At 32.7% G+C, this 13,249-nt stretch overlaps 1 protein-coding gene across 3 annotated transcripts in view; it reads left to right on the forward strand.

Moving 5' to 3' along the window:
• Positions 1-970: 970 nt before the first annotated feature.
• Positions 971-13,249, forward strand: part of LOC142333173 (uncharacterized) — an 83,426-nt gene continuing 71,147 nt past the window's right edge. Inside the window, exons 1-3 of one of the 3 annotated variants that reach the window (XM_075380119.1) lie at positions 971-1,167; positions 7,882-7,938; positions 11,386-11,421. In XM_075380119.1, coding sequence (XP_075236234.1) covers positions 1,100-1,167; positions 7,882-7,938; positions 11,386-11,421 — 161 coding nt within the window. In that variant the 5' untranslated portion in view covers positions 971-1,099. The remainder of the gene's footprint in view (positions 1,168-7,881; positions 7,939-11,385; positions 11,422-13,249) is intronic. The other 2 variants (XM_075380117.1, XM_075380120.1) reach the window with 2 other exon arrangements.

Consider the following 13,249-nt stretch of genomic DNA (forward strand, 5'->3'; position numbering starts at 1 on the left):
ACCACCTCCCCCAGAAAAAGAATTACCAATATAAATTTTTATGATATATTTACGAGATAATTTCTGTGAATTTATATGTATTCCATAGTAATGCTTTTATATAACGAAATAATTTTTTTTTAAATTCCTGATATTTTGTGTGTTGAGTTATAACTTTACTTTTTAAATAGAGAAATTGTTTAAACGTTTTGAGAATTTTGACGCCTAAAAAGTTTTTTATATGTTTTCACTTGTTTCTTTTTAATAAATACAACGGTTTAAATGTCTATTTGAAAGTTATAAAACATAATATAAATAAACAATATTTCATGCTTATTTAAATATATATATATATATAATATATATCAATATTCTAGTTGTATATTAGATTTTATAATTATAACTAAAAAATTGCAAAAAAAAAATAATTCATGAATCACCATCAGGTATACTTCAGAAGATACATGAGGGTGATATATATGATTATAAGTGAAGTGTAGTGTTGTATTATCTAAGGTCGACCATTTCTGAGAAGTGTGGTTAACTGAAAAACAACCAACAAAGAACATCTGTATCCACGATTTAATATTCAAATTCGTATAAAAGTAACTAACTGCCTTTACTAGGATTTGAACATTGGAAATCTCGACTTCGAAATCAGCTGATTTGCAAAGACGCATTCACCACTAGACCAACCCGGTGGATTTTTAGCAGTCTATGTAGTTTTGATAAATGTTTATTAATTTTTTTAATTTAAAGATCTGGAACGAGGCAGATAGAAAAATTGGAGAGTAAATAATGTATTTGTCACCACCATACAGTTTTTACTTTTCCATTTATTTAAAATACGTATTGAAAAATAAAATTAATATGCATGAAGTAGCGTGGGGGGTACCCTGTTTTGTATACTTGCCGAGTGTATCTGTACGGTTCATTAGCGTCATATTCAATCCCATGACGTCAAAATATGAGAATATATATAAGCATTAACGCTGTATATATACTAAACATATAATATAGGATTTAGCAGTTGCTACCTATATTCTATTCTGAATAGGTCAGGTTATAAAATTTAAATAATTATTCGTATTCTACGAAAAGCTTTTAAAAAGTTTTAAACATGCGAATCTTACTCTACGTTATGAGCTTTTTTATCTTCAGTGCGGAAAGTGTTCCTCTTAATAAATGGTAAGTACTCTATAGATATGTGTGTTTGTGTGTGCGTTTAGAATTATTGAACTGAGAATATTCTTATAAAATAAGAAGTATTTTAAAATTACGTTAAAAAAAATTTATTTCTAAATTTGTACCCTGTGTGTTTTGATTAATCAGAAAGGGATACTTCCCTAAAACAGAATACTCAAGATTTATCAAAAATATTATTTTGGTCTTAATGTAGTTTGAAATAGGATAGTCTTAATAGATTTAATACTACAGCGGTTTAAAATCGCATGTAGAAATAGATTAAAAGTAATAAATTTAAAAATAATAATAATAATTAAAATAGTAATACAAACTTATTAAAAAAATAAAAATAAATACTTTTTGAATTCTAATTTAAATTTTGACTATTATTTAAGTTTGCACCAGTATTTAATTTTTTGATAGTTGCTGTTTATTCGGCGAACTCTTTAAACAAAAAAAAAAAAACAAAATTTAAATAAGAATTAAAAAAGTATTTTTAATAAAAGACTTGCAAAAAATACTTTTTTTAAGAATTGCGTATTTGAAACCAGTCTAATTTAATTTAAAGATGTTATTCTATTTACATCTTTTATTTACTTTTTATTTAAAATTCGGGTAGGCCTGCAAAAGTTTAACAAAAGACCTTCGCATTAATCTGATAAAAAATAATTTTTACCTTTCCGGCTGTTTGAATAACAGATGGAAAATAATTTTTTCTGTAAAAAACATATTCGCTTCTTGTTTTACCTCTATGCAAACCCAAAATTTCTGGAATGATGGTTACAAATATTTACGTGAAGTATTTGAGGGTGGGCGCTGTTTCAATTAATGTTTCGTGTACAGTTTAATGTACGATAATTATATTATCATAATCTGTAATTATAATGCTATATTAGGAGAATTTAAATCGCCGTATGAAAAATGCCATGCTTGAGCTAGAATTTATTTTAGCTTTGTTATTTTAGACAAATAAAAAAAAGTCATCGAAAATGAATATAGAAAATAATATAAATAAAATTGTTCCATATAAATTATTATTTTCCGCTTAAAAAATAGGGTTTTTGTTAACATTTGTTCGTTTTTACTTGGGTGAGGGTTATCAGTGTACAAAGAACTTTCAAACCTTGTAAAAGGGTTGAAGATTACTCGTAAAATTGCAGTTTACAATATTTTATAACCTTCCTTATTCCATTTTATCAGTTTAATTCTTCTTTTAACTATCATTAATAAACTTTGATTTTTGCTTCCTTGTACGAAGTAAAAGAAGTATTGTGATCGCGATTAATTTCAGTTTTCAACGGAAATATCCATTTTGACTAGTTTCGGCGTGAGGTCTGTACGTACGTATGTATCTCAAATAATTTGAAAACGCAATTAGTATTAGGATGTTGATATTTTGGATTTAGGACTGTTTTACCATCTAGTTTTGTACCCCCCTCCCCCCTTTTGATTGCTATAGGAAGAATGTTAAAAATCAGATTGGTGGATAAAGTGACAAATGAAGAGGTGTTGCGGCGAATTAGTAAAGAAAGAAGCGTTCGAAAAAAATATAGTTAAAAGAAGAGACAGACTTGTAGGTCGCTTATTAACGGATCCTGGAATAATCGCTTTGACATTGTAGGGACTAGTAGAAGGGAAATATTTTGCAGGCAGGCAACGCTTGGAATATGTAAAACAGATTAATAGGGATGTAGGATGGAGGGAGAATACCGAAATGAAACGAGTGGTAATAGATAGCGAATCTTAGAGAGATGCATCAAACCAGTCAAATGACTGAAGGCAAAAATAAAAAATAAATTTTGATCTTTTCTTTAAACAAATTTTTCCAATTCAAATACCCGAAATTTGATCAGTTATGAGATTTTTCAATTTGAAGGTTATTTATTTACATTAAAAAATTTAGAAAAGATTATTAGTATAAAAAATATAGTTGTTTGAATTATGGTCTGTATAAGGAATTGTAAAATATGTTGACAGTCTTTCAAAGAAGAGTCGTTCATCCACGATTTATATATGATGAATCAGTATTCAGTTTAAGTATTTTATGTTAAAATATATATTTTTGAACAAAAATATCATAAGCTTTAGGTAAACGTTAGATTTAGGTTCAAACGTTAACTTTTAAAATTATCTTCTGACTCGCCTGTACTCGGTTCTGAATCACCAAGGAAAAATTAAAAAAAACCTGATCTACGGAATTCCACGGACCAACTCGTATTATCCGTCCTGATATACGTCCGAATTATTGTGAAATCTCTGCTGCCTACTATTAATTAATGCTTCATATTTAAATAATGAAGGGATTTTCATTACTGATCTTAACATAACGTATAATTTATTTGATGTTTAGGATACAAGGTCTCGTAGCAAATGAATTGAAGAGATATTCCGAAATATAAAACTAATATTCAGTATATAATTATTATGTTAAGAATATAGTATTATGTTGCAATTTACGAACAGCACATGGATCATATTAATCACAAACAATAACTTACTTATTCAGTAATCAAAATATGAAGTCATTACCGCTAAATTTATCATCAATTAGCTTATATAGCCGGCGTTGCTCGGTGTCATAATTTCTTCTAAGCACTTGCAATTCCTTTTTTGAAAAATTGTCAGTAACTTTTTTCAACGAACAAAATCTCTTTTGTATTCATTCTCTTTGTATTTTTTATCTTCAGCCATTTGACTGGTATCATGCAGCTCTCCAAGATTCCCTATCCAGTGCCAGTCGTTTCATTTTGGTATACCGCCACATCCTACATCCCTAATAATTTATTTTACATATTACAAACGTCCACAATTTTTTCTTCTACCTGTCCCTCCAATATTAAAGCGACTATTTCAGGATGCCTTAATATGTGGCCTATATGTCTACCTCTTCTTTTAACTATATTTTTTTCAAACGCTTCTTTCTTTACCAATTCGCCGCAACACCTCTTCCATTGTCACATTATCCACCCGTCTGATTTTTAACATTTTCCTATAGCACCGCATTTCAAAAGCTTCTAATTTTTTTCTTTTCAGGTACTCCGATCGTCCAAGTTTCACTTCCATATGAAGAAAATGTTTTCTTGCCGTTTAAACTAATTTTTTATGCGTACAAATTACGCAGTCTCATCGCTCGAATCACTACTAGGCAATTCGAACGAATTCTTCGTTTTGTAGGCTTCTACTCGCATGGCCCCTTATCAGGTACAGCAGTCTTAGACAGATCAGCGGTACTAGTTGACGGCGTAATGACGAGTGAACTATTTGTTTTCTTAGATCTTCAAAAGGAAGCCACAAATTCTATTTCCTCAGGAGGCTCAGCAATCCTAGGAAGGAGAGTTCACTAGATAATGAAAGAGGGTAAAATTCCTGAGAATTTGAGCTTCCACTCGATATTTTTTTGGGTTGGTCTTGGGGGGGGGGGTCGAGGGTGTTTTTGGGAGAAGGTAAAATGCATTTCTCCAAATCCGAAGTCGGATTTGGAGGGAGTAAAAAATTTTTTTTGGGGTGGGATAAAATATGCGGTTGGGAATGCTTGCGTTTACCGTGGTATCGACGATTTTGTATGCTGTACCGGTATGGTGGGAGGCCTTTGGAGCGATGAGAAATGCCCGGAAGTTGAATGCATATATAGGAGGCTAGCGATAAGAGTTGGACGGTATCATTGGATGTCTCTGATGGCGGCCGGTATGTCGCTGTTGGACCTTCTGGCCAAAGAAAGAAGAGATAGAGCCACAGATGGTATAGAGGAGGCGTGGGGCCGTTTGCTGGCTGACTGGCAGGAGAGGTGGCGGAGTGCGAAGGAGGGGCACTAGACCTACATCTTGATCCCAGAGATGGCTGCCTGCGTCAATAGACTGCTTGGAGGAGTGGACTTCTGGACGGGTCATTGGTCGTTCGGGGTCTACCTCTGCAGGATTGGAAAGAGGCGCACAGAATTGTGCCAGTATTGTAATGAAGTGGATACGGTGGAGCATACCTTCTTTGTGTGCCCCAGATGGAGACAGGAGATACCACGTGACGATTTGAACTCGCCGGGGGAAGTCATGCGGTTGATGCGTCTTCCGGTTAGGGATGGACTGCGTGTGCCCGGTGGTTTAAAAGGGTGATACAACAGAAATTGATAGAGGAGGACCGCGAGGCGAACAACGGAGATGTCGATTGAGGGCAGCGATGGGCGCCAGGTTTCATGGGCGGTGGCGGGGGTGCCTCGGCATTGTCGTCAACAACGGTTCCCGCGGGACGCGTTCCTGTTGTCTGAGGCTGGAATAGCTGTGGTGTATATATTCTAAGCTGTATACAATATTGATTGTAAATGGGATCTGAATGTGTTATGTATATATATATATATATTTGTAAATAGAGTGTGAATGAGAGGTGTAAATATTTGTATGAATGTGAGGTGTGTTCGTGACGCGCGTGCTGCTGAGGTTGTGCCATCGGCGGCAATTCCAGCATCACGTTGCGTGAGGGAGTGATTCTTATTGGTTACCAATGCAGCAGCCGTGAACCCCACACACCCAGTATGTCCGGGCTAGTGGGCGTTGGGTTGAGGCAAGCTTTTCGACTTCCGACGTAAAGCAAAAAAAATATTTGTTCTCCGTTCCAATCTGCTTGCATTTAATATTTTCTGAGTTCATTGTAACGGAGGACACTGTCACGCCGATTTTCTTGTATCATCTGCCGCAACATAGACAGTATACCAATTGATATTTTAATTAACCGTGATAACAATCTTTTGCATTTGGCATTTCTTAAATGCTGTACTTCCAATTCCGTTCCAATATAACGGTTAAGGGTAGATTTCTCCCACTGAAATAGAGCGTTCAAAAATCTGTTTTTTTTTTTTGCTTTATATAATTATTCGAAACATAATTGTGCGCTGATTTCGGATGCGTATAAAAAACTGACTCTATCATCGAATTAAAAATCGTATCTTTCTTTAACCAGGATTGTGATTTAGCTGTAAACATAACCTATAATTGTATAACTTATAGTTCCACTTACCAACAATTTTAAAAGTATACATCAGAGTACTGTGGAGCCGTTACTCCATCATCAGGGATTTCCCAAAAGATGTTAATTCAAATTCAAGTGTATAATTGTATTTAAATTAAAATTGTAACGTTCATAATAGTCGGTCGTCTTAGATTTCCTCCATCCATTTTGTATAAGCGTAAGAAGTAGTTGTGCCTTCTTTTTCTCATTCCATCTTTCATTTTGTACATTCCTTCAGTTGGGTCAAAGAACTCTTCTCAATATTCTCTTCCCCACTTTCTTAATCCATTTCATATGTCCAATACCGTTGAGAGAATGAAATTCAATTGCACGCAGTATTTCTGGTCTCATTCCTGCGCAATAATTACTTATTTTTTTCTTATTCGAAATTGATTTTTTGTCGTCTGTTATATGCTACTTATAGTTATAATTATATGCTAGTCCACTTCCTTATTTCTTATTCTGCAGTGACTCTTTATTTTAGTTACGTAGCAAGTCGCGTTTTCCCAAATACTTGAATCTTTTCTTCGCTGTATTTCTCGGGGACAATTTCACGAAAATTTAACTTTTGGAACAATTTTTGTTAGAGTATCCTTAATTATCTTTAGTGATTTACTATCTATTCCAACTTCTAATATTTTAAATAGCGATTCACGATTGCTTATCTCAGAATAAATTTATTGGCTTAATTGGTAAGGAAACTTTGTAGTGGAGCGGCGTGAATAAGTATTAATGAGTAAATAATAAGTACGTATTTATGATAACACGTTTATTTTAATTATTGTAATTTATACAAACATTGTTTATCACCAAATCAAAAACTTTTGGAGAATTTGTTTTAGCGCTCTGATTCTGAAGGCCTTACATCGATTAAATGTTTAAACCTATTCTACGATGGATGACATAAAACCATAGTTACTTTCTATTTCAGTCATGAAAGAAACGAAACCATATTTATTGTATATTTACGTAAAAAAATATAATTCTGCAACTTTTTACTTTCGTTTTTTTAATATATAACAATAATTACAAGTTGTAGTATTTTTGATAATTAAACTAACAGTTCGATTAAAAATATTTAAATGAAATCAAAGATAATTTATCCTACTATTCTATCAAATTTTTATTCGGTCCAATAAAAGGATTTTCTTCCGAACTCCCTTTTTTTCAAATAACCCCTTTCAGAGGGTAAGATAGATCAGTTTTGGCTATTATTTCCATTTCTTCAATTTTCGTTATTCCCATACTTTTTCATCCTTTGAGAGTGTTGTTCCTTCTCTTAATATGTCCATTTACTTCCATTGGTTGACTTACAAAAATCAAAAAACTTCATCATTATACCTTTTTTAAATTTAAAATAACATTAGTATAAGTTAAAATATAATAAAAATTTGTACAGCTTTATAAAAATTTATTCGGTTTTTATTTTATTTTTGTTAGCTATTTATTATTATTTAATATACGGGGCAAATAAAGGAAAAAATTGTTAATGCAAATAAAAAAATTAGTAACATTAATATTGCTACAAAAGTAGAATTTCTACGACTTAATAATACTGATAAATCTCATAACATGAAAAAAGTTACAATTAAACCGTGGAAAATATTTCTCACGATCATAGGATAGTTTCTGATATATTGTTTATCTCGACAGCGTTAATTTAAGTTAATAAATAATATGTAGTAAATATCGATTTAAAAAAATATATTATTTAAATTTCAGGCCATTTATATCTACTAAATTTAATCAACATGAAAAATATCCAAATCTTCAAAACAGGTATTTATAATATATATGTGATATATATAAATCCATCTGTTCATTGATATCTTTTTTTTTAATAAATTATTGTTTAAATTATGGCATCGGCATTAGACCTTGTAATCGAATAGTACTTTTTTAATTTCAAGGTATGCCCGCTGCGATTCAAATGTAAAAAAATGTTCACAGTGTGTTTATAAAACAGCTTTACATTAAACAGATTTTAGGATTAGTACGTGTGTTTACTTCCAGTCTGCTTATTTTAATTACGATTTTGAATTACATAGTACAAATGAATTATACGAGGGATATCTCTAAAGTAAAGATCGCAGGGAAATTTATCTCCTTAAGGTTGGTGAACGTGTGTCGTTCATAGCTACGCTAATAATGTGCACACTGCATTGTTATTTGCAAGTTGTCGCGTTGTAGTATCTTTGATTACGTGTGATTAATTACGTTATAAAATGAATAGGAAAATCCATGTTGCCGCTGACTGTGAAATACGTGGTCATACGTATTTTAAACCATAAAAACGTTATGCCGGTTGAAATTCATAGGCAGTTAGTTGCTGTGTACGTTGATAATGTAATGAATGAAAGAAATGTCCAAAGATAGTTTAGAAATGACAGAATTATGTTCACGATGAAGAACATTCAGGGAGGTCCCCGATAATCACCAAGGATTTTTGAAATGGGTCGATGACAAAATTACAAAACATCGTCGCTCAACGATATCCGACCTGGCCCTTCTTTTTCCTAATGTTTCAAGAGCTATTACCGATTGCACTGTTCACGATAGTTTAGGCTTCAGAAATATTTGTGCAAGTCGGGTGCCGCACGTCTTAACCGAACGTCACAAAAAAAATCCGAATGGGATCTGCTTAGGAATTTTTGATGCGCTATATAGAAAAAGGTGATGAGTTCCATAATTCCATCGTTACCGGCGATGAAACGTGGATTTCGTATTACACGCTAGAGAGAAAACGGCAACCAAGTGAATGGCGGCATGCTCAATCACCAACCAGACCGACAAAGGTAAAGCCAGAGCCGTTTGGACGCAAACTGATGGCCACAGTCTTTTGGGATCGGTTTGGCGTACTTCTGATCGATTTCGTGCCGCGTGGAACGACTATGAACGCAGAATCCTACTGCGAAACTCTACGTAAGTTACTGCGCGCCATTCAAAATCGGCAACGTGGACGGCTGATCGACGGTGTCATCCTGCTACACGATAATGCACGTCCACTTGTTGCACATGTCCACATTCAGAATATTTGGATGGGAAATTTCCGATTGCCCACCATATAGGTCTGGACTTAGCTCCTTTTGATTACCATTTGTTTGGAAAATTGAAAGAATTTTTGAGTGTTAAGCGATTCGCGGTTGACGATTAACTTAAGAACCTGTTAATCAGTGGCTAAATAGACTGGCACCAGAAGAATACGATGCGGGTATATTGAAGCTGGTTTACCGCTACGATGAATGTCTTAATTAATGTGACGATTATATAGAGAATTAGTATAAGGTATGTAGTTTAAAATAAATAAAAAAATTTATAAAGTTTTCAGAATAATTTTTTTTACAATGAAACGGTCTTTACTTTAGAGATAACCTCTCGTATAATTAAAATATTACAATAATATAAAATACGTACATAAAATTTTTAATGTAAGTTTTTCTGTTTTAAAGAACTTTCAATTTTTTAAAAACGCATAATTGACAGAAAAATTAAGTTGAGGTATTAAATTAGTTAAGCCTTCATTATCCAAAATGTTGCTTGCAAAACTTGTATGAAAGAAAGTTTTTGCAAGAAAAGCAAAAGTGAAAATTACGTATCTTCATTAAAATAATAAACAAAACCAAATAAACGCTGTAAAGAGATCTTTACTGCACAGGTGATCTTGATACCTTTACCAAGAGCTAATCATCTCTGAATTCAAGAATTTGTTTCAGTTTAATTCTAAAGTTTTCTTAATTACTATTTTTCTTGAATTTTCATTAAACAAATTTTTATAATATCTGTATATCATTATATCATACTAATATACAGAGTGATTCAAAGAAACGGGAAATTTGAAAGTTGTGTTAGTAGCCTTGGGCGATTGGTACCACTTGATAAGTGGCGCCAGCCTTTCTAACCCAACCTGCCATTTAGTTGTCATGGATCCTTGGAGTGGTGCGCAACGTGCATTTATTATCAAAGCGTTTTACAAAAACAATGACAGTTTGGAGGGAGCGCGTAGAGAATTTCGCCGTCATTTTAATCTGGGACGGCACGACTGTGTTCCATCAGCACATGCAATTAAAACATGGATATCTAATTTTGAGGAAACCTGTTCGGCAATGAAAAAGAAACCTCCAGGCCGTGAGCGAACCGTCCGTACACCACAGAATGTTCAAGCTTTACAAGATGCTGTCACACGAAGTCCACATGGGTCAATCCGTCGTCTCTCAGCATCTTTACAATCGCATAGTTCAAGTGTTCGAAGAATGTTAGTGAAGGACTTGCAATTCCATCCATACAAGTTGCAGATCGTCCAGGAACTGAAACCGAACGATGCAGTTGTGCGAGCACAATTCTGTAATGTAATGTTTCAGAAGATAAATGATAACGAAGAATTGGTTCACGAACTGTGGATGTCAGACGAAGCGCATTTCTACCTCAGTGGATTTGTTAACAAGCAAAACAGATACTGGACACAAGAAAATCCTACGCAGCTACACCAGCGTCCGTTGCACAGCCAGAAAGTGACCGTGTGGTGTGCTATGACATCTTACGGTGTTATAGGCCCTTATTTTTTTTGAGGATGACAACGGTCTTGCGATTACAGCGATGTCGGCTCGTTGCGTAGCCGTGCTTGAAACCTTTGTTGTGGAACAACAAAAGAGATTTCCACAGATTCTTAACACAGCCTGGTTTCAACAAACGGAGCAACGTCACATACTGCACGAATATCGATGGCAGCTGTACGCCGATTGTTTGGACAACGTGTCATTTCACGAAATGGTGACATTATATGGCCTCCCAGATCGCCTGATCTCTCAGCTTGCGATTACTTTTTGTGGGGTCACCTTAAAAGCAAAGTGTTCCACAGTAGACCTGCTACAACGGAAGAACTGAAGGCAAAAATCCGAGAAGCAATTGCGGAAATTCCAGTCGAGATGTTACGTCAAACCGTGAACAATTTAACGAAGAGACTTCGTGAGTGTTTACGTAGAAGAGGAGGTCACCTGGAAGATGTCATCTTTAAAAAATAAACTAAAATGTATGTATCCTAAAATGGCAACATTTGTACAATTACATGAAATAAAATTCATTTTCAAGGGTAAAAATACCACAAATATGTTTAATTTAGTGATTATTTTGTAATAATCATTTAATTTACAATTTATATATTTTAGATCACTCTTTGTTACATTAATGTCGATCAGTATTAATTAATTAAATATTAATTTTCTATCACAGCTGTATATCAATGCAAAACAAAGATGGATTTGTAGAGTAAGTATTCACTCAGAGAGTTAGTTCATTTTATTTATTTTTTAAACACCTATGCACAAATAAGTTTTTTTTTAAATCTATTATTTACTTAACAATATTTTAACCGTATAGATTTAAAACATGAAATTCATCGCTGTATAGAAATGGTGATGTCATATTTTATCGCGACTAACATTCAGCTCAAAATCAATTACATAAATGAGAAAATGATGTACAGCACCTGTTCCTTAATCTCAATCACCAACTCTCTATTATTTATTCATCAATTTTCTCCAAATTAAAAATAAAAATTGTTTATTTTCAAACTATTTAAATATGATAAAGCTGCCATAAATTAGTGATCATCATTTTTAATGTTTTCAAGTAAATCTAATAAATTTCTCCTTCGAAAATTTTTCTCATTAAAATATTAATCTATTCTGAACTAAAATTTGATAACGTGAATATAGATGGTAGTTATTAGCTGTTTCAAGGATCTTTAATCGATTTACCTTACCGCTGAACAGGTTAATATATTCTGAGTGATTCTGCAACATATAGCTCGATTTAGAGATATACCCCTCGTTTAAAAATATTGATTTGAATTGGTCCAGTGCTCTGCGTAATTAAAAATCCATATCTGACAAGAATAAATTATAGTAGGTATGACAGTAGCCTCAAGCAGGCGATTTTACAAACCCAGATTAGAGTAAACCTTATCCCATTCCACTTAATATTTCACAGATTACTGGTTTTGTTTTACTGATAAATAAAACATATTTTACTAAAGCGGGTTGGCATATTAAACTGTACTCGCAGATATGGATAATTCTTGCAAAAACAATCTTTTTATGTTGTTATAAAATTTTTTTAAACGTTTAGAGCAGTTCTTATTGAACAATCTTTTTTAATATTCATTTCGTATTTTTTCATAATTTTTTTTTTTATTGATTCCACAGAAAACTTTATCACCAACCTTTATGCTCGTGGATGTAGTTGTTTGATTGTTTCCTTTCACTAGATTTTGAGCTATCATTGATTTAAGCTTTTTTATTGACTTGTGTATATATATATATATATATATATATATATATATATATATATATAAATATATATATATATAAGTTTTAGCATGATTTTAAACAGTCTCGTTGGAAATCACCCCAGATTATTTTTACTGTTTTGGATTCACTACCCTCAATTTTTATGAAAAGTTTGGCCTGATCGTATAAACTAGCGATGAAGTTTGTCATTTTACGCTACGCCTAAGTTGAATAATTACACCTGTAATTTTTTATGCGCTAACGAATCCAAAGCGAGTTTAAAAACAACAAAGAGGCCAATAATTGTTTTCTTAATCCTTTCATACGCACACTTCTATCGGCATTGCATCTTCGATTTCTTCTGAAATCCGCCTGCAACTTCGGTATTATGTTACATTGCACGTCTGGCATTAATTGTTTATTAGACAAATAGTTGTAAATTTTTTTTTATATCATTTATCGAAGACAAACCTGACAATTATTCAGATTTATTTTACGGTATTTATTATTTAAAAGAATAATTTTTATTTTTACCCATTAATAGGTATTTTTCATTAAAAAAAATTATTTAGTAAATAAATGAATAAAATAACGTCGTGAAAAGTGCCTTAAAAAATTCAATTCTTCCGACAATGTAGCACAACAGATGTACGTTCTATCTGAATGACGAGCTGATGAGAAACCACAATTGGCAAAATAATTAAACTGCGTTTTCTTTATAAAAAAAAATTATTAATATCTTATTAAGTAAAACTTAATTTAAAGTAAGAGCATTCTTACGAAACTTTATATAAAATATAGAAATG

The sequence above is a fragment of the Lycorma delicatula genome, chromosome 12, assembly GCF_047948215.1.
Source record: "Lycorma delicatula isolate Av1 chromosome 12, ASM4794821v1, whole genome shotgun sequence".
Lineage (NCBI taxonomy): Eukaryota > Metazoa > Arthropoda > Insecta > Hemiptera > Fulgoridae > Lycorma > Lycorma delicatula.